The 27,391-nt window shown below is 40.0% G+C and overlaps 1 protein-coding gene across 1 annotated transcript in view; it reads right to left on the minus strand.

Moving 5' to 3' along the window:
- ptprt (protein tyrosine phosphatase receptor type T) overlaps positions 1-27,391 on the minus strand; it is a 422,469-nt gene that overhangs the window by 74,582 nt on the left and 320,496 nt on the right. The window contains 4 exon segments of the mRNA XM_062414593.1: positions 5,780-5,889; positions 7,482-7,574; positions 22,438-22,473; positions 23,002-23,082. Of these exon segments, the coding sequence (XP_062270577.1) occupies positions 5,780-5,889; positions 7,482-7,574; positions 22,438-22,473; positions 23,002-23,082 (320 nt within the window).

Raw genomic sequence — 27,391 nt, forward strand, 5'->3', positions numbered from 1 at the left:
GGTCCACTTTTCCTCTGCAGCCACTGAATAACTAACCCTAACCTCCTTTATTTTAGCTACCATGGATTTATTTTTTCTTTCTAAAAAGGACAAGTATATAAAAGTAGGGCTGCTTATTAGCCAACTTGGATGTCCAAAATGTCAGCTCTTCCAGCTACCGCATGAACACAACACAGAAGTTATGGCTAGGGATGGTCTAATGGCAGAAATCCCAGCTCCATGCATCCCAATCAGATGAGTTTATCCTTTGGCCAGGTAACCGTCTACCACATTTCAGCCAAATCTGGGACACTTTGCTACCAAAGGACCAACAGGCAGGGTTGAAAGCATAACCCTGTTCCAAAGTTTATTGGCAGAGGTAATATGCTTGAGTTGCTGCACTGAATTAAAAAGCAACCAACAGCTACGAGCAACATGACGATAGATGGAGTGAAATATATTCCTGGATGTTCTGAAATGAAGAAAAGGCGCAGGTGAAACACGACGGGAACAGCGGAAAAGTTAATGTTCATTGTTCTGTTTGGGTTGGTCTGAAAGAGAGATTTTCTGTTAGTCCTTTGTTGAAGGAGAGAAAGACAGATTGTCTGTCCTCCCTGCTGTGATGCTGGCCTGTGTGACAAGCCTGACAAACATAGCAAGGACAAAATGGGCATGTGTGTGTTCATGTGTGTGCATGTATGTGTGACAAAAACACACCCATACAATAAACATGTTCCTATTTAAATGTCTAAAAAGAATTGTGTGTGTGTGTGTGTGTGTGTGTGTGATAATCTGGCATGTACAGTATATGTGCATGTCTCATATTTGTACATGTGTGTGTAAGATTACTCTCAAGCTTTTGCTAGGCAACCAAACCCCAACTCTCATAGGTTGCCATATGGACAGTGAACTATTTTAGAGCAACAATTATAACACACTTAAAGAGGTCACATATATACACACACACACACACACACACACACACACACACACACACACACACACACACACACACACACACACACACACACACACACACACACACACACACACACACACAGGGGGGTCTTCCTATAGGGACAAGTGAACAGTCCTTTTCGAGTCCATTAAGGGCTTAAGATGACCAGACAGCAGCTTTTACTTTCAGACACTGATACGACCTACATACATGTGCACCCTCGCCGCACACACACACACACACACACACACACACACACACACACAGACACACAGTCACACACACACACAAGCACAAATGCACTGTGACAGAAGAACAGGCACCTAAATGTATCGCCCAGTCAAGCATAAAATTGATTATTTTTAAGTGGCATATGGGACTGCATGTGTGTGTGTGTGTGTGTGTGTGTGTGTGTGTCTGTGTGTGTGTGTGTACTGTATGAATTTTCTGTGTACCACGTTAATGGTGCACACAAGGAGAATTTGTATTTTGGACATACTGGGTAGGATGATTCTGTGGGAGGGTTATGTGTTTATGCGTAGATGTGTACAAGTGTGTATGCATGTGTGTATGTGTGTGTTTGTGTGTGTGTGTGAGCATTTGCATATAAGGTGTGGGTTGGCTGCCCTTTTCCAACCTGAAAAAAACACAAGACAGTCTTAATCAAACTCCTCTCATCTGAATGCTGTCGTTTTTTTTTGGGATTATTAATATTCTATATAAAACAGAGTGCGGTGGGTGGAGAGAGGCTGAAAGACAAACACATACACACTCACACACACACATACACACACACACACACACACACACACACACACACACACACACACATAAAACCTGTGTTGTGCCAGTGAGTGGGTACTTTAGTTTCCCTCTCTTCATTTAAATGGTTAAAATTGCACAGAAAGAAGACGTGCACAGGAATTACAATATATTTGTTCCTTACAAGAAGAAGGCTCAACTTATATAAAAAAAAAATATAACTGTTAAAGTTCAATCAAAAGGTCAGTTTAAGTGTTGTCTGCATTACATTAAAGGTTAGAATAGTGAACATGACCAACTGGTCAGTCTTCAAGCAATGCAGTAAAAGGTACAATCCCAGTGGGGAGCAACATGCTGGGGAGTGAGGCTGCTGTCGGTGTTAGTGGGGTTAATGGGCTTCAACACTTGAGGTCATCTCACACACAGACGGGGGACAAGGAGACACCATATGGGGTGTGGTAGTACACACACACACACACACACACACACACACACACACACACACACACACACACACACGCAACCACACACACAAACACGCAACCACCAAAATGCTCACAAACAAGGTCCAATCACGTCGCCACAGACCATCAATTTATACACATATACAAACAGACAATTAATAGATATAGAGATAATATATGTCTTGTTTGTATAATGTGTGTTTATGAATATAAATGTGTATTCTGCCTCGTCTACGTCTTTCTCCATTAACTGTTAGTGACAGGTGGCAGCAACAAGCACTACTAATGAAACTATATTCTGTATATCTCTCTTCCTCCTTCTCTCTCTCTCTCTCTCTCTAACTAACACACACACACACACACACACACACACACACACACACACACACACACACACACACACACACACACACACACACACACACACTCACTCACATATACACACACACACACACACACACACACACACACACACACACACACACACACACACACTCACTCACATATACACACACACACTGGGGAATAAATCACATTTGCTCTCCCCTGAAACGTATCAGTGGTTATAAACCAAAATGACAGGAAGCAAATGAAAATATAACGTACGGCATCACGGAGGGACAATTTTCAACACGCATGCAGAGAGTCCCTAATAGAAAATATTCATTCTTGTGAGAGTGGCAGGGAGAGGATAAAGAGAAAAGAAACGGAGAGAAACAGACTCTCTCTCTCTCGTGACTTTTTTTCAAAGATTCATTTTCAGCAGGCAGAAACAAAGGGAATGAAAGAAAGATAAAGTGAAGAAAGCTTACGTAGAAGAGGAGTTAAGGTAGAGGGATTGGGTTGAGGGATAAATGAAGGGAAGAGAGCCCATGGTACAGTGACCATGACAAATTATAATTATAAAAATGTCTGTATGTGATAAACTGTGCTCTAAACAAACAGTCAACCTCGGCCGAGAGAGGAAGACAAAGGAAAAATAAACTATGTAATAAAGTGAGGAGGAGTGGCAGGTAGTAATAATGAAGACTGAAAAAAAGCAGAGATGGGATGAGAGGAACAGAAAAAGGAAAATAAAGAAAGAGAAATCCAAAGAAGGGGCAACTAGACATGGTTGAAGACGTTTCACCTCTCAAGTCTACCTGACTGGCAGAGAGTCCCACGTATTTAATCTCTGTTGGCTCATCAGTGCACCTGGTTTAACCTTCCTGTCGTCCTCCCGGGTCAAATTGACCCCGTCTGTTTTGACTGTTCCTTCTTTCCTTCCTTCCTTCTGTCCTTCCTTCCTTCCTCCCTCCCTCCTTCTTTCCTTCCTTCCTTCATCCCCCTTTCTTCCTTCCTTCTGTCCTTTCTTCCTCCCTCCCTGCTTCTTTCCTTCCCTCCTTCCTTCCTTCCTTCTTTCCTCCCTCCCTCCTTCTCTCTTTCTTTCCTCCCCCTACCTTCCTCCCTTCCTTCTTTCCTCTGTCCTTCTTTCCTTCCTTCCTTCCTTCCTCCCTCCTACCTTCCTTCATTCCTTCTTTCCTTTCTCCCTCCCTCCCTCCTACCTTCCTTCATTCCTTCTTTCCTATGTCCTTCCTCCCGTCCTTTCCTTCCTTCCTCCCTTCCTTATTTCCTTTCCTCCCTTCCTTCCTTCCTCCCTCCTTTCCTTCCTTCTTTCCCTTCCTTATTCCTTCCTTCCTTCTTCCTCCCTTCCTTCTTTCTCCCTTCCTTCCTTGACTCGAGGACAACAGGAGGGTTAAGAGTCAATGGAGTCACCTGAAGCCAAGTTTAAATGACAGTCATTGGAGTTGTCACAAGGCCCAAATGTGAATGTTGTTAAGTCTCCTGGGAAGGAATAGAGGGGCAATATTGTAGGTGGGTTGATAAGTGGTGTTGTAGACTTCTTCCTCTGTTGAGAGATGGTTCCTCTATTTTGACGAAAATGGCCTCCTCCACTCCTCTTTCATACAATCTGTGCTCCCTATCCAAAATATGTACTTTGTGGTTGGATAGGGAGGACAGATGATTTGAAAGAGGAGTAAAGGAGGCTTTCTATGTCAAAGTAGAGACACTATCCCTCATCTTATCGCCCACCTATGATGACTTCCCTTCATCCCTTCTCAGGAGATTTAACAACCATTCACATTTGGCCTCATGTGACAACTCCGACTGTTGTTTACATCTGTCCTGAAGTGACTCTAATGACTCTTAATGACTGTTGCAAGTGGTATCAGTGACCTTTATAATGACCCCACACAGGTTAAATACCTGGGTCGACCCCCTCGCCAGTCAGCTAAAACCGAAGAAGCCCCTGTTGGGTGAGAGGTGAAACGTCTTAATCTTCAATTAAGAGGAGTTGGCCTTGATTCAACCCTCCTTGGATGACTGAGAATCTTTACAAACAAGGATAGAGAGAGAAAGTCAGGATGTAGACAAACTAAATGGAGTACAGGAAGAAGAGAAACAGACAGATTTACAGTCTGTTTGTTTTCTAATCGTCATTATTGATGAGATAAACAATTCATAATGGATGGAGTTGTCCTTCCTCATGAAAGACAAATCCAATACCATAATCTCTCTCTGAGTCCCAACACACACACACACACACACACACACACACACACACACACACGCACACACACACACACACACACACACACACACACACACTGCATGACAGCGCAAAGAGAGGAAATACAGGTGCTGTGTTCGCAAAATCGCAAAATAAAGAGATCTTATTACCAAGCTATACTGCTGGAGACTTAGTTACTTCACATTAAGACAATTTTAAGATCAAATATTAAACTAAATAATGTTTTACCCAGGGAAAGACTTATCATTCAAAACATTACACTATCTAAAATGAATGAAAAAAAGAAGTTAATTAACCCTCCTGTTGTCTTCCGGTTGACCGTGCAACTTATATCCTCCCGGGTCAAAATGAACCCGGTCTGGTTTGACTGTTTATAAAGTATAAATGATCACCAAATTCTACATTAGACCTTTTTAGCCGACTTCATTCCAACTGGTTTTACACATATTTTTGAAATGACAGCCAATAGGACTCATTTAAATTAAAGTTGTCCTCCCGGGTCAAAACCGACCAGAGGACAATATGATGGTTAAATATCTGATACAAATTACCAATTTGTGGATACATCTGATCAATTTTTGCAGTTGAGACAGTTTCAGACTTTTACACTCTTTACACTATTGATCAACTTTATTGTGAAGATACACTTCGAGTCAAAACTCGCTTTGGGTCTTTAAAACTTGGCACACACCTACAATTAAATATATGATAGGAAGGTACGGATACACCCCACACATGGTGCCATCATGTTTTCATCATAACATAAAATAAAACATTCTTTACTCTGACACATTGTTTTAACGGCAGCTTCATTTATACATTCAAGGGTTACAGGAACATTTTATTATACCTATTATCTGGATGCTGTAGCTGCACACCTTTGATCTTTCCTTCTAATAGCTGCTTGTAATGTTGTCATTCTAAAGATTAATGTCCATTTTACTGTTGTTCTCATTATAGGCCTCTTCGTATGTTTGTGCATGTGTGTGTGTGTGTGTGTTTATGTGTGTGTGTGTGTGTGTGTGTGAGTGTGTGTCTTTTCACCTCATACTCCTCCTTGAAGCCGTAGCCCTGTCCACATTTCATCTGGGTGATGTGTTGGAGGAGGTCGGCAACTCGGATAGCCGGCTGAAACTGGCCTGCCTGGAACTGACCTGCAGGAATGGAAACATTTATACAGAGAGAGAGAGAGATAGAGAAAGAGAGAGAGAGAAAGATGAGTATGAACAGATGGATAGATACAGTAATCATGTGGGAGGGAGAGTAGGTGGAAGGATGGATGGAAGGATCTTTAAAATCATTTTACCAGATTGCAGTTCTAATTGCTGCTAAGCTAAATATCCTTCTCATCAACCAACAACCCGACTAACTAAAGTGACAAAGTATCTCTTTCCATAACTTGAAGCTTTGGCACCAACAAATTAACGGTATTCATCAACATGTGATGTGTGCTGATGCTGCACTTCTGCAGCCTAAAAATATTCAATTTATCACTTTGGTGCAAATGATACGCTGCTTCAGGGTGCTTTTTAATGAGTACCAGGACAACTACTTGAATGCATGTCAGAAATATAGTTCAACATATTCTTCATACTCTTTGTTTCATTCTGCACTGTCAGCTGCTTACACCATTCATGAAATCTGTTAGTTTTACATACATGGCATAATGAACAGTCTAGCCAGCTATTCTTTACTGAGGGTCACTCTTAAAGGTTCATGTGGAAACAAGCACTGCATATTAATACTAGTATACACCCTTCTCCAGTCAAGTCCATACTTCTGTTTTTGGCTTGGAAGTGACTAAGATGGTTGAAAACAATGTTGCTGTCATTTCTATTCTGCTATAGTTCACAGCTTTTTTATTTTGTTTCATTATTTTGACATAATAATAATAATAATACATTCACTAATTAACCTCAGGTGAAAAACTGGGATTGGGGATTAGTGTAAGTCTCCTATAAAATGACAAAACTTCAGTGAAATATTTAAAAGTCTTGCTAACTTGGCTTGATAAATGTATAAAATGACTAACTAACACTTACAAACCCATTGGCTAACTAACTAACTAACTAACTAACTAACTAACTAACTAACTCGCTAACTCGCTAACTAACCTACTAGCTAGCTAACTAACTAACTAGCTAACTAACCTACTAGCTAACTAACTAACTAACTAGCTAACTAACCTACTAACTAACCTACTAACTAACTAACTAGCTAACTAACCTACTAGCTAGCTAACTAACTAACTGACTAGCTAACTAACCTACTAGCTAGCTAGCTAACTAACTAACTAACTAACTAACTAACTAACTAACTAACTAACTAGTTAGCTAGCTAGTTAGCTAGCTAGTTAGCTAGCTAGTTAGCTAACTAACTAACTAACTAAGTGATCCGAACTGCTCAGATCCTGGGAAGTTTTAAATCATTGCTTTAGACTCACCTCTTTGCATTGGCTTCAAATCCTAGTTGAGTTTGACATCCTGAATTTTATCGTGTAACTATATTTGCTTTTATCTATTGTGTTTTTATAGTTTATCATACTCTTAATCATGTGTCTTCAGCTTGTACAACACTTTGGTCAACTACAGTTGTTTTAAATGTGCTTTATAAATAAACCTTTACTTGACTTGACTAAGTAACTAACTAGCTAGCTAAGGAATTAACTGATTAACAGAGTAAGTAACTAGCCAACTAACTCATCAAATAACAATGTGACTAACAGAATATACTTCTGTACACGTACCACTCTGATAGGAGAGCTCCACGGACTCACAGCCTCCATAGGGAAAACTCTGCAGGGTCAGAGAGGGCTGGGCGAGCGATGGCTGGCTACTATCTGTTAATGGAGCAAGAAAAAGGGAGGAAGAGAGAGAGAGAGAGGGAGGGAGAGAGAGGGAGAGATGTTACCATGACAACAGACCTCCCCTCTGTGACCCCCCTGCACACACACACACACACACACACACACACACAACTCAGCACATATATGTATCGCTCATGGTTGGAGATGATTGGTCGCCGGTGACAACTGATGAGTTAAATGAGTCACATAACGCCCTCAGCCCTGATTGGTGGGCCCGACGTTAGGACACTTAATTGTAATATCTCTCCACAAATTAAGGAGCAGACAGATTGATTGGATGAGTGTATGGGTTTTATTAGTCAAGACAGATGGAGGAATAGATGGAGGGATAGATGGATGGGTTCAGGGACGGAGGGACGTCACATGTCAAGAGCTGTGCCACAAGAAATAAAAGGTTCGAGCAGGTTTTATGAGAGGGAGCCTGTAAAAATAGCTGACAGCAATATGTAAAACCGCTCTGTGTGGAAGGAAGAAGAAGAGGAAGTGAAGAGGGAGTGTCTTATGGGATTACTTATACATTTATTTGTTTCCATTACTAATGTTCTCTTTATTGATTGGCCACTTTTTGTTTCCCAGCCAAGTTAAACTCAACTTCTTCTTAAATGCTTTCGAAAATAGATTAATATAAATACAAGAGAAAGAGGGAATAGGGGGAGACAAAAACTTAAAGAGTGAGAATAATAGAGAGAGAGAAAAAAAAGCAGAAACTGGGAGATTAAGTTTTAGTTTTATATTATGAGATAGATGAGAAACCTCCAATAGTTCATGTTTTAATCTTCTCATTGGAGTTTTAATAAATAAAGTTATATTTTGCTCAGAGCTGCAGCAATATGGCTTCAGACAGCAGCCAGCCCAGCAGACTCACTGAAGTGTGTGTGTCTGTGTGTGTGTGTGGTTGTGTATATCTCAGAAGTAAAGAGGCTGTAATATAAAACTGCGTAACTCTATGTTTTCTTAATGGAGCTATTTGCATGTTAATGACGGCTGTGGATTCATTAGTGGCCCAAAGTGGCTCCATAAGCCAATCTAAACACTGGCTTCCCTAAACGAATGAAGAATGAGTCAGCCACATGGGTCACTCTGAAGCTACAACTGGTGTGTGTGTGCGTGTGTGTGTGTGTGTGTGTGTGTGTGTGTGTGTGGTCGAGAAAAAGGAGAAGAAATAGGGAAATAAATGAAATGAGCTCACAATGAGTGATTCGAAACAGCTGACAAGTCCATTGTGTGAGGCGAGAAAGTGATAAAGTAATGTGGAAGAGAATTAGAGGAGGAAATGAGTGGATGAAAGAGGAGAGGAAGAAAGACGAGAGATGGAACAGTTGAGAAACAAAAGGAGAAAAATGGAGGAGCTGCAAAAGATGGAGGAAATAGGATAGAAATAGAAGTGGAAGTATGTCCATGTATAACGTTTCCTTGATATGCTGATTTAACCTTTGTGTCGTCCTCCCGGGTCAAATTGACCCTGTCTGTTTTGACTGTTCCTTCTTTCCTCCCTTCCTTCCTTCCGTCTGTCCTTCCTTCCTTCCTTCTTTACTCCGTCCTTCCTCCCTTCCTTTCCTTTCCTCCCTTCCTTCCTCCCTCCTGTCCTTTCTTCCTTCATCCCTCCCTTCCTCCCTTCCTTCCTTCCTCCCTCCCTCCCTTCCTTCCTTCCTCCCTCCCTCCTTTACTTCCTTCTTCCTTCCTCCCTTCCTTCCTTCCTCCCTCCCTCCTTTCCTTCCTTATTCCTTCCTCCCTTCCATCCTTCCTTCCTCCTTTCTTTCCTTCTTCCTTCCTCCTTTCTTTCCTTCTTCCTCCCTTCCTTCTTTCCTTTCCTCCCTTCCTTCCTCCCTCCTTTCCTTCCTTCCTTCTTCATCCCTTCTTTCTTTCCTTTCATCCCTCCTTTCCTTCCTTCCTTCGTCCTTTCCGTCCTTTTTCCTTCCTCCCTTCCATCCTTCCTTCCTCCTTTCTTTCCTTCTTCCTTCCTCCTTTCTTTCCTTCTTCCTCCCTTCCTTCTTTCCTTTCCTCCCTTCCTTCCTCCCTCCTTTCCTTCCTTCCTTCTTCATCCCTTCTTTCTTTCCTTTCATCCCTCCTTTCCTTCCTTCTTTCGTCCTTTCCGTCCTTTGTCCTTCCTCCCTTTCCTTCCTTCTTCCTTCCTCCCTCCATTCCTTCCTTCCTTCTTCTTCCCTTCCTTCCTTGACTCGAGGACAACAGGAGGGTTAAAAAACAACAAATCTGGATGGCATCATATTCACTACAAATCACTTGCTTTCTATAAATAAATTATATTATTCACATGACACTTGTCCTTTGTTGGGTTAATGTAGTTCCTCTAAGGCTACAGCTACATTTAGACACACTTAAAAGTACTTGCTCGTAAACTGTTGTTTCCTAACTTCCCCAAAAGCATTTTTCAAACTCACTGACATTATCTAACATATTTCCATGAATAACCTCATCTTGACTTTCTGGCCTTTTCTATTCTTTTTTTTTCTTCCCTTTTCTGTCCTCTCATCCCTCTTTTTTCATCATTTTTTTCTTCTTTTTATGTCGCTTGTTCTCTATTGTATTCACCATGTAGATATAATTAATGTCTTAGTTTAGTGGAGTTGGTTACAGGTTGCAGATCACTGACTGTATCACTACCTCCACACTCTTATACGATCTTATAGACACATAAAAACATATTATATAATGGAACGAGAACATATAAAATCATGCAAACCTACAAAAAATACAAAAAAAACCCTCCACAAACATAAACCATAGCCATCACAAGTAGTTGCATATACAGTACATAAGGAAGTGTGGCGCATACATGCACATCCTTTGTCACTGAGACTCTGGCAGCTGCCTCCAAGGCCGCAGGTGTGTGTTTAAATGCAAATGTGTGTGTGTGTGTGTGTGTGTCTGTGTTTCTGTGTGTGCCTGTGTGTGTTAAGCTCATCAAGGTCAGATATGCATTAAGCCAGGCATGAAATGGAGTCATAGCGGCAGCTCCACAACACTGACTATGATGAAGACATCTCAATGCTAATGGGGAGATTTATTGACCCCACAGCCACGAGAGTGAGTGTGGTGAATGTGTGTGTGTGTGTGTGAGAGAGATTCTGTCATAGGCTACTTTTGGGGACAAATGTCAGACTTCAAACTAGTTAATTGGAGACAGCTTGTCCAAATAGGAAACACAAGTCATGTCCCCAATTGAGAAAAAGACCATTTTTGGGTCAGTGGTTAAGGTTAGGATTAGGCAGGTAGTGGTGATGGGTATGGTTAGGGTACGTCTCCAGAAAATGAATGTAAGTCTATGTAATGTCCTCAAAAGTGGTCTGATATGTGTATGTGTGTATGTGTCTGCGTGTGTGTGTGTGTGAAGGCCGTTTACGCTGTCAGTGAGTGTGTATGTTAATGCAGTCCTTCATGCTTGGCAGTGTGCTATATAAAGTTCCCTCCTCCCGCCCTGTGACTTTATTAAGACTCAGTTATGGATGGCTTCCACTCAGAGTATCGGTGTCACTGTTCACTCTGAACTCCCTCTATACAACCAGTGTGTATACCTGATAACTGGTACCTTTCTATACCAGTTATCCTCCAGCATTACAGGTGTATTGTTCTTATGACACTACAATATGAAGCCTTCAATATGTGGTCTAACCTTTGCATGATTAACACAACAGTAAAATGTATAATTCTGAATCTGCATTTGCAAAGTCATTTGCATTTTTTGGGTCCTGTCACTGTGTCTGTGATTAATGGACTGTACTTATAAAGCACTTTTCTAGTCATTATGACCACTCAAAGCTCTTTTACACTACATTTCACATTCACACACATTCATACACTGATGGCACAGCAACGGGAGCAATTTGGGGTTAAGTATCTTGCACAAGGACACATCAACATGTGACTGGAATTGAACCTCCAATCTTCCAATTGGTGGATGATTGCTCTGCCTCCTGAGCCACAGTCGCTCTGATGTATGTTGTTTATATGCAGCTGTATTTGGCACTTTTCAACTTATCTTATCTTATCTACCTTGCATACTGATTTGATGGAGGTTAACAGTTGACCAAAACATTTGCTTTGCATGATTTAAGCAAATGAGAAATTCATATTTTTTGTGGCAATGTTACAAATCAATAAACTTCAGGTCTTCTCCTTACTGCACTAAAACATCTGGGGCATGATGGCTATGTTAAGAGTTTGCCATATAAAACATTTTCTTCTTCTTCTTCTTTTATTTATTTAAGAAAAAGGTTTTAATTTTTGGTCTCAATTTACAAGAACAAAAATATAAAAACTTCAATAGAAAGGTGAACTCAGGTCTAACGAGTTGAAAAGTTTGACTCATATTGCCGTTCTTCATGTATTATTATGTTCAGGGTCAGAAGTTACATTGTAATAGTTATACACATTGTGCAGAATTTAAACTTTGCAGCTTCTTCTCCTTGAAACTCCCAAATGGCAATCACTGATAAATCCAATTATACTCAAGAATTACACTAAAGAAATTACTTCATTACCGTAGCAACGGAATGTCTATACTTAACAGAGGAAGAAATTGTCCACATACCCCGATGTTATTCATTACCTTATGCATCAGCCCACACACGCACACACACACACACACACACACACACACACACACACACACACACACACACACACACACACACACACACACACACACACACACACACACACACACACACACAATTACTTCAGTGTAATGGAACACTGTATTAATTAGACCCGAGTAGTCAAACAATAATTGAAAACTGAAATTGAAATTATGCTTAACACTCCACATGGCACTATCATAATATAACCCTCATCACCTCCATACTTAAAAACAAAAAAACAATCAAATACATTTAGTAAAACTAATCATTCAAAGTTTCTGTCACATAAAAACAAGAGAAAATACACAGTACTATATTACCACTGTGTAAAAGTAGACAATGCAATAATGCTACAAACTTTTAATACATGTTTTCCATTTAAAATGTCATTATCTCTACTAGCCGAATACGTTAAAACATTACAGCTAGACTTTGCAATTTCAATAAATGCACTGTTCAACTAACACCTCGTCCATCTGTTGTTCAAACCATGTCTCTGTAAAAGTACACAGTGTCTTACCCGTCTGGGGTTACTACATATTTAAAAACCACCAACGAGTTAAATTTACTTGTGCAATTGGCTACTGCACTGCTAATATTAAAAAACATGTGGTCTGTCATAGTACCTTCAAAAAAGCATGTCTAAAGTCTTTAATAACATTACTGCTTTGCATGGCAGTCAGTATAAATCAATTTAAAGTGACAAAATGGGTATTATCAGGAAATATTTGCATATTTTATCAGTGTGATATCATCATAAAATCACATCAATCACACCATGAGACAACCGAGGCTATTCAAATGACCAAAGAAGCCTTTATACTCCAAATGGACAATAATGAGTCATAATAATAACAATAAAGAACCACCGCTGCACTTATGGGTAATTTAATGTTGCAACAAAGTTAAAAGTCATGACAAAGTCAAGTGCACAATTTTCACCTAATCAGTTGCTAATTAAAGCATTTCAATAATGTGTGAATAAGAGGACATCACCAAGAAACTTGAGGTGAACATTAAAGGGTGTTTTTTAAATATATAACATCATTATGCAAATAGGCCTATATGCAATGTTTCTCTTTTGGTGTTTTCCTTCATGAAAACAAAGCAAGTCAACGGGCAAATTAAGCTAAATAGCCAATAAACAATAAACAGTAACAAGGCAAAACTAAAATGAATGAATAATCAATTAACTAACACGCAATGAACGTTACTGTTAAGGCTAAATCATCATTTGAGCTCTACGTGTCACCTCAAACACACTCTGAGTACACATTCAGCACCTTAACTGTGTATATTCCACAAACAGCTTCCTGCACTTCAGGCATTAAACATAAAATGCACAGAAATAAATGCATTTCATATAAATACTCTTATATACTGGTAATAGGTATAAATACCCACGTTTTTAATATGGATTCATCCTCACTATTTTTAACAGTGGGGGGTCCTTCACAACATTATTTTAGGAAGAGTCCAAATCTGGGAGATATGAATATTTTATCAAAACATCGTAATGTTCAATAGAAAAACTGCTACAGGGTAGTTTACTGTTAAAATGCAACCCTGTAACATTAAAGGTTAACAGCCAGATTCACTCTCACGCTGCTGAAAGACAGCAAGCTTAACAGAAAGTGCTGGTAAGTTCATCTCTCTCTCTCTTTCCTTTCCTCTTCCTGTCTTTTTTCTCCGAAGCACGAGGTCAAGTTCAACTTCATTTTATTTGCCGCGGAGCCAAACCGGCGGAATTCTCTTCAGTATGGATGAAAAATGGCTCTGATATTTGAAACGTATTACAGCCTGTAGTGGAACAGTGAGCCGCTAGCATAAAAAGATGGAAAACACAATTGCATTTGAGCTGTTGTCCAGAAGAGGAAAGAGAGAAAAAGGAAGCAAGAGAATGAAGGAAATGTAGACCGAGGAAGGAGGAGAGAGTGGAAAAAGGGAAATATAAGGGTGGTTCAGGGTGAAAAACAGATATATGGAATAGTTGAAGGTCTCAATTTACATCATAAAGCACAGAAAGCATAAAATATATAGCGCTTGCATGTCCAAAGCAATCTATATTCCTTCACTTTGCTTAACTTAATACTGCTTTTTCTTTATATTGAGCACAAATAAACAATAGAAAATAGAAGTTATCACACTATTTGATAAGGAATAGATACAGAACAGTTAATAAAGTTTCATATTTTTAAAAAAAACTGACAATCAAAAGCTGATATCAAGAGCTAATGTGCATTATCTTAGTTTTTAAGTGCTAATAAGATCTTTACAACACATTTAAATATATATTTGCACCCTTATATGCAACCCAAGTGCATATATTACACCTATATTTTAAATGTGAAAACCATGCTGTGGATAAGATGTTGCAAATATCCAGACTTTATAAAAATATGATGAAGGTTAGGGTTAGAAAAATCAAGAAAAAAGGGAAAAAGGAGGCCTAAATTAAAAATAAATAATAATAATTATAAAAATAAAAGTAAAAAAGAGGAGAGGAAATGGACAGAAAGGGGGTAAAAAGAGTTCAGGGTATGGCAGAGGATGAGAGAAGCAAAAGAGAGAAAATAGAAAAATAGAGAGCAGAGTTCTCCGACATACCTCCGAGATAAACATCTTGTTTTTAATTACTTTGCAGCGTACTGAATTGGTTTGCAAATGCAGCTTACATGATTTAAAGACTGAATTTAAATTGAGAAAGCTGAAAGAAATAAGACTGATGGAAAGAAATACATAAAACACAGATAAAGCAGGCTAAAAACAAGATGGAGAAAGAAAGCAGCAGAATAGAGGAGAGATAAGTGGAAGAAGAGAGAGAAAGGTAGCAGAGAATATATATATATATCTGGACTGCAGGTCACAGGGATCAACTGGTCTAGACAGTATCCAATGGTTTACCTCATTTCACTTCCTTGCTCTTAACAAGTAGAGAGAAAGCACTGACTCAAGTCTAACGCCAAGGGTGTGTGTGTGTGTGTGTGTGTGTGTGTGTGTGTGTGTGTGTGTGTGTGTGTGTGCCACCTCCTTTGAAACTTCCGAGCACCAGCGTCAAACAGAGATATCCGAGTGTGTGTAGGTGGGAATTTGTTTGTGATGATGTGTGAAGTCACCGAGCAGCTACACAGCAGACAGACACATCTGCTTCATAGGAGAGTTTCTTATTCATCAAAAAAAAGATTCAGGACCAAGGAAGAGATAGAGATAGAGACAGGTGGACAAGAAGACTTACAGACAGATAGCAGAGAGAAAAAGAAGAGAGGTTTGTAATAAAGGAGGATTAACTTTATATTTATGTTGGGTAGGGAGGTACTGGTTGCCTCCTGCTGCTTAGTGTGTTGGTATAGGAAACTCCTGCCTGACTATTTTCACATAAATTAATGCCTGGTTTGCTATTGTTTAACCCTCCTGTTGTCCTCGATTCAAGGAAGGAAGGGAGGGAGGAAGAAGGAAGGAAAGGAGGGAGGGAGGAAGGAAGGAAGGGAGGGAGGAAGGAAGGAAGGAAGAAGGAAGGAAAGGAGGGAGGGAGGAAGGAAGGAAGGGAGGAAAGAAGGGAGGAAAGAAGGGAGGAAAGGAAACAATAAAGGGAGGAAGGAAAGCAAGGAAGGAAGGAAGGACGGAGGAAAGAAGGAAGGAAGGACAGACGGAAGGAAGGAAGGAAGGAATGAGGAAAGGAAAGAAGGAGGGAGGGAGGAAGGAAGGACAGAAGGAAGGAAGAAAGGGGGAAGGATGGAAGGAAGGAAGGAATGAGGAAAGGGAAGAAGGAGGGAAGGAGGAAGGAAAGAAGGAAGGGAGGAAAGAAAGAGAGAAGGAGGGAGGAAGGAAGGACAGATGGAAGGGAGGAAGGGAGGAAAGAAGGAACAGTCAAAACAGACCCGGGAGGACGACACGAAGGTTAAGGCCAAATAAGCTTTTTTTTTTCTTTTCATCATCCAACTTTTACAATTACTGTTCTAATGATCTATCCAGGATTTGAAGCTTTGCCTGTCCTATTGTTAAGTTTATCAAGAACACTTTTAGGTTTTTGTGTTAAGAAATGTTTAAGATATCATTCAAAGAAAACCTTAGCATGATGACAGTGGGGAAAATACTTTTGGGTGGGTCAACCGGCCAACTGATCGCAAAGCTTCAAATGCTGGATTTCAAATGTGTTTCATTTCTGCACTCTAAAATCTATGTTTGTTTGTTTGTTTGTTTTTGTTTGTTTGTTTATTTGGAGTGCCTTGGTAGCCGAGTGGTTAGAGCGCATGCCACATAATGGCAGTGTCCCTGGTTTGATTCTGGCAAGGGACCCATGCTGCAGCTCATTCCTCTCTCTCTCTCTCTCTCTCTCTCTCTCTCCTCTCTCTCTCTCTCTCTCTCTCTCTCTCTCTCTCTCTCTCTCTCTCTCCTCTCTCTCTCTCTCTCTCTCTCTCTCTCTCTCTCTCTCTCTCTCTCTCTCTCTCCCAGTACTGTAGAAGAATTATCACATAAAGAAAAACAAATTCTTAAAAAAAACCCCAAAATCTACGTGTTTTCATTGACAGAACATCATCAAACTACACAATGCAAAGACAATTATTCACACAACATGCAACTACATGGTTTCAGCGATGGCAGCATCCATAGTAACCACCATAGCAACGATAGAAAGCCTGAAAAAACATTTGTTGTAACTGACAAACTAAAACTAAATCATATACATTCACTTAATGAATGTTGAAAATAAAAAGGCACATTTCTCACTAGCAATGTTATAAAAATGCATTGTAGTACCAAAACCATCCTAGGATTTAGCATTTTCCACTAACAATAAAATTAATGTTGGCCATTTTTTTTGGTATTCATTGCAATGAATGAAACTTGACAGTTACATAGCTGTTACATGCTTTGATGTGAGAATGGGGAAGCATCTGCTCTCCACAGAAGTTAAAGGGAAAGACTGATGTATCACCTACATGCAAAATTGGACTTCGACATATGGACAGCATGCAATTTGAAAGTGCAAAAATTCACCTGCATCTAAAACTGGACTTTGATGTATGCACTGCACGCAATTTGAAAGTGCAAAGCTATGTTATTTGTACGCAGATTGAAAAAACCAGTCTGAAGTGTCCACTAGAGATTGAATATAAGCTGTGTAAGCAGGCAGTCAAGATGTGGCCGGAAAAAAAGTGCAAAGGGTTCAATCTTCCCAGAGCACATAAAGGTTAAAAATTACTATCTCTCATCCCTGCTCTCACCTTCAATTACCCAGCACAAATTATGGCCAAACAAAATGACTACCATTAGCCATAATCACCTTACATGCAGCCTAATGCTGTGCTGAACAAGACTGGGGAAAAATAATTGCCCTTCAGTAATGCTGTGGAAAAACTACTTCCAATACGAGCGGGGCTGTAGGTAGAAATTATGAGCTCTCTGCACAGGAGGTGACTCTGGACCATCTTCCACTATGCAGCAGTGCAGTTGTTACTTAAGTGCATTTTCAAATAGCCACTGAAAGAAACAATAAAAAATCTAAAAAAAGCAAAATGTCACATCCACTGAGGCCTGCTGACAGTAAAATCTATATTAAAAAAGATCAAGGATGCTCATAGTGTACACAACATGTTGGCCTGGGGAACTTCCTTTCATTGCTTTTACTTCTTATACACTTCTGCTCTTGATTTAGCTCTCGAGTTCGGCTCCCTTCACTCTCGGGACAACTTGGTGCTTTAATGTTTTGCATCGGTCCGCGTGTGTCATTGTATTTGTGCAACTATGTGTATCTAATTAACAACAAAAAAGCTCTTGATCCATGGAAGGAAAAAAAACATGACTTCAGTGCTAACAGACGTGAAGGGGGTGTCCTTGGCCCGGCACAAAAAGGCTGACACTCGCTATGTGAAATGACAGAGAACAGTGTTGCGTAACCTTTTAACATACATCAGTGTCTGGGAAATTGATTTTTTAGAAGAAAACGTGTTTGCACATAAGAATGCACGCTATGCTGCGGTGGCTTTCTACTGATCCAGTGGATTTACGTCTTATCAATGGTAACACTGCGCTAGGGGTGCATATGTATGTGTGTGTGTGTGTGTGTGTGTGTGTGTGTATGTGTGTGTGTGTGTGTGTGTGTGTGTGTGTACTTCTTTGCATATTTTTAACTTTCAGATGTGTCCTTGTCCTCTTATGCATATACTTGTGTATGCTATACTACTCGTGTAAGTATTGGTTTGTGTATGGGTGCTTGTCTATGCAAGATTTTGAGAGAGAGAGCCTGTGTGTGTGTGTGTGTGTGTGTGTCTGTGTAGGTATGTATATGTGTGTGGTGTGTGTAGTATGTGTGAAATCCCTTTTCCATGGCTGAGAAAACACCTGAGCTATGGAGAAAGCTATACAGCTTACACACACACACACACACACACACACACACACACACACACACACACACACACACACACACACCCTAAACCCCGCTCTGCATTGCATACTGGATTTACCCAAGCTCCTTCTCCACGTCTTTGATCCTTCAATCTGTATGTCTCTCTCACTTAATAACTTTCTCCTCTCTCTCTCTCTTTCTCTCTCTCTCTCTCTCTCTCTCTCTCTCTCTCTCTCTCTCTCTCTCTCTCTCTCTCTCTCTTTCTCTCTCTCTCAGCTCTCACTCTCTTTTCAAGCTATTGAAAACGATCCTCACCGGCATCATTCTGGCTCTTGGCACCATTATCCATTTCCAAAAAAGCCCAAAAGGTATTGAAATGTGTCTAAATGTTGGATTCTTTATTTAAAGATGAAATGTTGTCAGCTCCAATAAAGTGTAAAAATTACTGTTTATCATCACTTTGGTGGCATATTTCCATTCATAATTACTTTTTCAGATCATGAGGGCTGTTTGCTAAAATAGTGAGGCTTTTTTTCCCTCTCTTCTTCTCCACCTGTATGTGTTGTTAGAGCATCCATCAGCCTATGGGACTTGCATTTGTTTTCTTGTCTTGAGGCAAAACGGAGGCTGTTTTCATTTATTCCTTTTTTTTATATAGAGCAAATTAGCTGCGTGGGCTCTTTTTAATTAGACATAGCATGAGTTTTACAGTGTTAGAATAAACAATAAAGGAATATAATTAATCAAATGTTCTCATATTTAACTAAGAAAATGAAGAAGGCCGACTATCTGAACACCAGAGTCAGATAATATACTGTTAACCCTCCTGTTGTCCTCGAGTCAAGGAAAGAAGGAAGGGAGGAAGAAGGAAGGAAAGGAGGGAGGAAGGAAGGAAGGGAGGAAAGGAGGAAAGAGGAAAGGAGGGAAGAAAGGAGGATAGAGGGAGGACAGACGGAAGGAAGGAAGGGAGGAAAGAAGGAACAGTCAAAACAGACAGGGTCAATTTGACCCGGGAGGACGACACAAAGGTTAAATAAATTATCTCTTCATTTTGTTAAAATCTTAACTTTATTTTTCTCCTTTCCCCACCTCTCTTTTTCCGTATTTTCTCTTAATTTTTTAAACTTTTCTTATGCATCTTCTTCATATCTCTATCTCTATCTTCCCTACTTCTTCTTCTGCACTCGTTTCCATTCATTTCTGCCTCTTCCTCTCGCTCTCTCTTCCGTGTTACTACACATCGGTATTCCGCTACTCTTTCTTTCGTTGGCCTTGGACGATGATAATGATGAGAGCATGCTCAGTGGTTAATTTACAGGTCCTCCATCCATTGATTTACTTCTTCAATCAATAAAATAAGCAAACATCAACCAGCAACCAGCACTGCTCACATATGATGCATGTGGATGGATGGATGGTGGAAAAGAGAGATGGATGAAAGGGGGGATGCGGAGATAGGATGACAGGGGAGATGAGGAAGTGCAGTATTGATGGAAGTAAAGAGACAGTATTTATAGAGGGAGTAATGTATGTACACTTAGATGGATGGATGGAAGGAGAGATAATTGAATCAATTAAACTAGCAAAGAAGAGATGGATGTAGTCGGTGAGGAAGGGGATAGAGGAGAGGACTGACAGATGAACAGATATGATGGGAATAATGGGTAAGGCAAGGATTAATGGATAAGTGAATGTAATGACAGCTGGGATGAACAGATAGAATGTGGGAGAATCGGAGGAATGTGTGTGAATGGTTGAGAGGATGGATACGAGCAGGGAAGTCAAGAGTAGTACTGTTTAATTCTTCTACTTTTTCTCTCTTTTTTCAGCTTTTTTTTCTTGCTGATTACAGTTTTGTTTTATGTTTTGCATCTTGTTTAATTGCAGAAAGAACAGATGGTTTCGACTAAATGCTAACGTCATCCCCCCCCCCCCCAAAAAAAGATGTATGACAGCGAATTTGCGCCGTACGAATCGCTCAAGCGTTGTTTTGCATTCTGCTTCATCATGCCTTGATGTGCATCATCAAATGGTACACAAACCAGTGAAGCCAGTAGTGCAGACTGTAATTAATCTAGCTCAAACATATTGGGCTGAAAAATATGGATAGGGCTGAACTGGTTTTTTTTTTTGTTTTCTCCCCATAACTGTTTCTCTTTTGATTTGATTCCTTTGTGATTGATAAGATGCAAAGTGGGTGTTTATCATAGTTATTTGTCTGTTTGTTTGTCTCTGTCACCAGGTCTTTGTCACCTGGGCAGTGAACACATGGGCTCAGCAGTTACAACAGTAATTAATTAAGCTGGTAAACAACTGTGTTTTTCAGAAGAAGACACACTTTGTTTTATTCTGGAGAGAAAAGGAGGAAAAACAGTGGAAGAAAGTAGGAAGAAAAACCAAAACAAATGCCCAAAAAATATGTGCTATTGGTGATTGGGTCTGGTGGCATTGATATGCAGAATAAAGACAAAAAGTAAAAGGCAATAGTTGATGAAAAGAACCAATGGAGGAAGACAGTTCAAAAAGACAAAGAAAGGAGGAAGAGGAGATTATATGAAGTAAATGTAACAACATGGAGTTTGGAAAAAGGGTTGTTGAACAAAGCTGATGAAAAGAAAACAAAGGGAAGTAGAAGAATAGCAAAAAGAAAAGAGGAGCTGAAAGGTGACAAGCGGTAGCAGCTGGTGGACGACTATTATCATATGAGAAAGAAACCAACAAACAAACCTCACTACACTGACTCCTGTGTGAATAAGAAAGTGTGTCCAGACTACTGACTGGTACTCATAGACTGTAAAGGAAGTAGCCACCATGACATCATCCATTGGTTTGTGGACTCGCATACTGAAGCCTCAAGTTTTCATTTTGACCAGAACTGACCCTGACGCTAGCTGCTATATGCTAGCTTGGTGAGTCCAATGTAAACTGTGATAGCACTAATGCTAATCTTCAGTATAAAAAACAGTTTTATAATCATAAAGAAAATTGTACTTACTGGCAAATAAAAGGACATCAGACTCCTTAAAAGGGTCTTTTAACAACCAAATGGTGAACAAGACTTTTTTCGTGCAATCAAAATTTTATGACGATGGTAGCTACGGTTATGCAATCAGCGGTTACACAATGGTTATGTTACCTAACTAAGATTGCCACTTGTCTATGACGGCACCCACCTGTCACTCAAAGTGTTCATGCATTTAATTACGACGTTTAAACGAGTAACTTATATAAAAAAAGAACCCCCGTTAAGTTGGAAAATTAGCAATAGAGACTAAAACCCAATTTTTTTTTACCAGGCTGTAAACATTTCTTGGGCATTTTAACTTGAGGGTCTACAGGGATTGACTCACATTTGGAGCCAGGCTCAAGTGGCCATTGTGTGTGTGTGTGTGTGTGTGTGTGTGTGTGTGTGTGTTTGAGACTGTGCAAAGTAGTCTCGTGCAAAGACTGAACACACACACACACACACACACACACACACACACACACACACACACACACGCACACACACACACACACACACACACACACACACACACACACACACACACACACACACACACACTTTGGCAAGGGCCAGAGCCAATCTTCTTGGCAAAGAACTGGTCAATCTGGCCAACAGAAGGGGAAAGAGGGAGAAAAAGACAGAAAGAAGGTAGTGGAAAATGGTTTTGACATTTCACTCTTCCCATGTGTAAACTGCATGTGTGTGACTGTATGTACTATGCTGACTTCCATGTGCAATTCTGATTTCATATGTGCAAAAATGCATGCACACAAGTTAAAACCTTACATACAAAGACACAGACACACAGGTTAGTATCAGCAGGTATTAAGCTTTGTTAGATGATCCCTTCAGAGCTGATAATGAGATAAATGGTGTTCTTACCTATAGAAGTTGTGGCTGGAACTGGCTCTTTGGACACTGCACACATAGTCAGGATGGCACAGAGGGAAGCATAACACCAGGTTAGTCAGAAACTGTGACAGCTATTGATTGTCTGAGATTTAATGTCAAAAACAACACACTCATTGACCTTAAAGACACAAGTCTCTCTAGTGTTAAGAAACACAAACAGGAATTAAATATAAAAACAAATACAAATATTAGGACAGGTTTTGCTGTTGCTTTCCTGCATTCATATAAGAAGAGGATCTGCCAACAACCATTGCACTACTAAAACTATTAATGAGCTGCAGTGTGTTCCTTTTCCCCCAGTAGTAATGTCTTAGAAATAAATCTGAAAATATCACCCAGTCAACCTAAGCGAGTAACTATGAACAAAAATACAGTTTCTCAGGTTGTACACCGTGTCCAGTTGCAATTACAGCTGCAGGCAACACCACAGCCCCTCCATCCGTTAACTCATTGCCTAAAGCATCTTCAGAGATTACACATGTGCCCGTGTGTGTGTGTGTGTGTGTGTGTGTGTGTGTGTGTGTGTGTGTGTACCTGAGTAGTAGGAATTCAGCAGGGATTTGCTCTGCAGCGTCTTGCTTCCTTGCACCGAGAAGGAACAGGGAGACGGGGAGGCTGGGGAGGAGACAGAAGGGAGGAGAGGTGAAAAGAAGGTGAATAAGAAAACAAGGAGACAATAGGAAGAAGGAAAGAAAAGGAGAAAAAAAAGGAGGTGTGGGACAGCATAGTAAGGTAAGGGCAGAGGGGGAGGTGAATGAGCAGAGGTACAAAGTACAAATAACAGAAGGGAGAGGAGGGAAGATGAAAAGAGAAAATGTGAGAAGGGAAATAAGGAAAAAGCAGGAGGTGAAGAGGAGACAGAATAGGATGGAAGATATATTTTTTTAAAGAAAGAAGGATGGGTAAGTTTGAGAGAAGAAATGAATACAAAGCAGGCGAAGGACAAATATGAAAAGCAATGACCTTATATATGAAAAAAACAAACTAACAAGCATCATAGGACACAATTAACAATGAACACATACAAAAGAAGATCAATGCTCCACATTCAACAGCACAAGGAAACAATCCAATAATACTAATGGCACCATCAATGCAACTATATTGAATTTGAAAAACAACAAAAGTGGTTCCGTCTGAATGAGTGCGCACTTAAATCTGACATAATCTCAATGTTGGTCAATACATAGAAAAAAAATATTATATGGCATGTGGGAAAGAATGAAGTTTAATCCAAAATGGAATGACTCAATAGAGAGTAACGGGTCAATGACGTGCCTATGACATGTTCAGTCTAACTGCATTTTTTTTCAGTTAGAAAAAGGTTTAAATTGATTTAAAAAAATACCATATATATGTAGTACCTTTCCTTTATATGTAATCACTCTTAAACTTTTCAAAAACCACAAGTTATTAGTCATTTTTCTGTTATTTAAAGTGACAAAACATCATGTGGTGCGACCAATAATACCAATAACTGCATTAAATTCAGAGTAAAATATCACTTTTAATATTAATCACTGATACAGTATGCTTAACTGAATTGTATTTTTACATTTTTTCAATCATTTTTAAGCAATTTACAGGAAAAAAAGGTCTTACATACATTTAAGAAGGCAACTGTGACATTATAGAACATAAATATGAGATTATTATTTACAAAAACTTAAAAGACATGCAAATAATTTGTTTCGAAACACTTAAATTCATTTATTTTAAGATAGATCATGGTCGCACCACATGACTTTTTTAAGGTCAGTTCTAATTCATCGAGATGGAAAAACACATAAAACACCTAATTTACTATTTTAATATGTATTTATGTGTACTCAACCTTTCTTAATGTTTGAATTACTGCAATAGATATTCCCATATTTATTATTTTTAAATAAATCCTTATACGTCATTGACCCTAACAGAGTATTGAAAGAAAAGAGGACAGGGTGAAAATGAAATATAAGCCATTTCCAGTGGACAATACAATACTCCAATTTATAAACCAGGAGTTGAGTTATTAAGCTATCAAATGGTTATCAAAGATAATGGATCTCAATAATAGCGTTCTACAAACTCAGCTAGCCTACTAAGTGAAGACTTTCCTTACCAGAAAAAGACCCTATTGTATTCATATTGTATTTGAACATATTCAAAACAGCTTGAAATGACCTAAATTTACATTTTCATGTGACTTGAAGCCTCTAAAATTCAGCAAATCAATCAAACTTTATTTATATATAGCACCTTTCATACAGACTAATGTAGTTCAAAGTGCTTTACAATGATTTGATTGACAAGCTGATAATGAGTCAGAACAAGTAATAAGATAAAGATAAGGAATAAAAAACAAAGTAAACTAATTAAAAGACAAATATTGAGACCAATGCATGCAAGGGAAATGACTCAAAAACGAGCAAAGGAGGATATAGTGTGACATCATAGAATAGGTTGGGGTGAATAGATGAGACAAAACTTGGGATTTTGCAATAAGATGTTGTTATTTGTTGCCTTTTTCCAACCGACACTCGATATTGGTTTGTTGTAAAAGTGCTTATTATTATAACCATGACAACAAAGGTCTTCTAACGCTTACAAAATAATAATGTTAAACCGTGAGCATTCATTAACCCTCCTGTTGTCCTCGAGTCACGGAAGGAAGGGAGAAAGAAGGAAGGAAAGGAGTGAGGGAGGAAGAAAGGAAGGAAGGGAGGAAGGAAGAAGGAAGGAATGGAAAGAAGGAAGGGAGGAAGGAAAGGAAGGAAGGACAGGGGAAAGAAGGAAGGAAGTAAGGTAAGAGGAGGGAGGAAAGAAGGCAGGAGGGAGGGAGAAAGGAAAAGAGGAAGGGAGGAAGGAGGGAGGAGAAAGAGAAAGAGGAAGGGAGGAAGGAGGGAAGGAAAGAAGGGAGGAAGAAGAGGAAGGAAAGAAAGAGAAGGAGGGAGGGAGGACAGACGGAAGGAAAGGAAGGAAGGAAGGAAGGAAGGAAAGAAGGGAGGAAAAAGAGGGAAGGAAAGAAAGAGAAGGAGGGAGGAGGAAGGAAGGACAGAAGAAAGAAAGGAAGGAAGGAAGGAAGGAAGGAAGGAAGGAAAGAAGGGAGGAAAAAGAGGAAGGAAAGAAAGAGAAGGAGGGAGGGAGGACAGACGGAAGGAAAGGAAGGAAGGAAGGAAGGAAGGAAAGAAGGGAGGAAAAAGAGGAAGGAAAGAAAGTGAAGGATGGAGGGAGGAAGGAAGGAAGGAAAAAAGGAAGCAAGGGAGGAAAGAAGGAACAGTCAAAACAGACGGGGTCAATTTGACCCGGGCAGGACGACACAAAGGTTAAATAAGTCACTTTTTTGAGCCTAAGCTGAATCAAACATCTACGATAGCGTAGAAAGGCACTGAGCAACAATGCTGTGTGCCGATAGCAGCATCAGATCAGAAAATGCTCACATATGTTTCGCATCCAAATCTCTACCAGACAGACTAAACACCACATTTTCTCCACAGCAGAGTAGTGTTTCACACCATGCTGCAACATCTGGTGACTGTGAAGGCCACAGCACACCATTTATTATCATTTTCATACTCATCAAACAATCCAGTGCACCCTTATGCTCCGTGGATGAGCTGCTGTGAACTTTTTTTTTTAATTAGACACTTTAACAGAATACAAATGGTTTATCATTCTTAATCAGATAAAGGTGATCACTATATTGGATAATTCTGCTTTTTATTAGGAGTGATGCTTCTGTCTAAGTGGATAAATGGATGCAAACATTATGGGAAACATTTATTATGTTTCTCCCCTAATGCACTCTGTTTTTTTTCATTTGATTCATTACCCATCTGCCCATTTCTATGAATGTTATTTATCTATCACTGTTTATTAAAAGACAATTATCTACTTAATATAGACCTAATCAGACGTATGACAATATTGTTTAGTTGTTTAACCTTTGTGTCGTCCTCCCGGGTCAAATTGACCCCTGTCTGTTTTTGACTGTTCCTTCTTTCCTCCCTTCCTATCTTTCCGTCTGTCCTTCCTCCTTTCCTTCCTTCCCTTCCTTCCTCCCTTCCTTCCTTCCGTCTGTCCTTCCTTCCCTTCCTTCTTTACTCCGTCCTTCCTCCCTTCCTTTCCCTTTCCTCCATCCCTTCCTCCCTCCTGTCATTTCTTCCTTCCTCCCTCCCTCCTGTCCTTCCATCCTTCCTCCCTCCCTCCCTTCCTTCCTTCCTCCACCCCCTCCTTTACTTCCTACTTCCTTCCACCCCTTCCTTCCTCCCTCCCTCCCACTTCCTTCTCCTCTCCTCCCTCCCTCCTTTACTACTTCTTCCTTCCTCCCTTCCTTCCTTCCTCCCCTCCTTTCCTTCCTTATTCCTTCCTCCCTTCCATCCTTCCTTCCTCCCTCTCTCTTACCTTGTTCCTCCCTTCCCTTCTTTCCTTTCCTCCCCTCCTTTCCTTCCTTCCTACCTTCCTTTCCTTCCTTCCTACCTTCCCTTCGTCCCTCCCTCATTTACTTCCTTCTTCCTTCCTCCCTTCCATCCTTCCTTCCTACTTTCTTTCCTTCTTCCTCCCCTTCCTTCCTTATTCCTTCCTCCTTTCCATCCTTCCTTCCCCCTTTCCTTCCTCCTTCTTCCCTCCCTTCCTTCTTTCCTTTCCTCCTCCCTCCTTTCCTTCCTTCCTTCCTCCCTCCTTTCCTTCCTTCTTCTTCCCTTCCTTCCTTCTTCTTCCCTTCCTTCCTTGACTCGAGGACAACAGGAGGGTTAAATAGCTTCACAATTTGATCTCTTTTACGTTAAGGATATCACCGATTCCACAGAGAAAAAATGACTGAAGTTTCTGGGTTAAAATTGATCGTAGTGCACCTGGTTTTCAGTTTTCATGAGCTTAACTTTCCTGCTATCACAGTGGTCGATCATATCTGCCAGTCCAAAAAAAAAAAAAAAAGACCACC

Source organism: Scomber scombrus, chromosome 3 (assembly GCF_963691925.1).
Source record: "Scomber scombrus chromosome 3, fScoSco1.1, whole genome shotgun sequence".
In the NCBI taxonomy this organism is placed as follows: domain Eukaryota; kingdom Metazoa; phylum Chordata; class Actinopteri; order Scombriformes; family Scombridae; genus Scomber; species Scomber scombrus.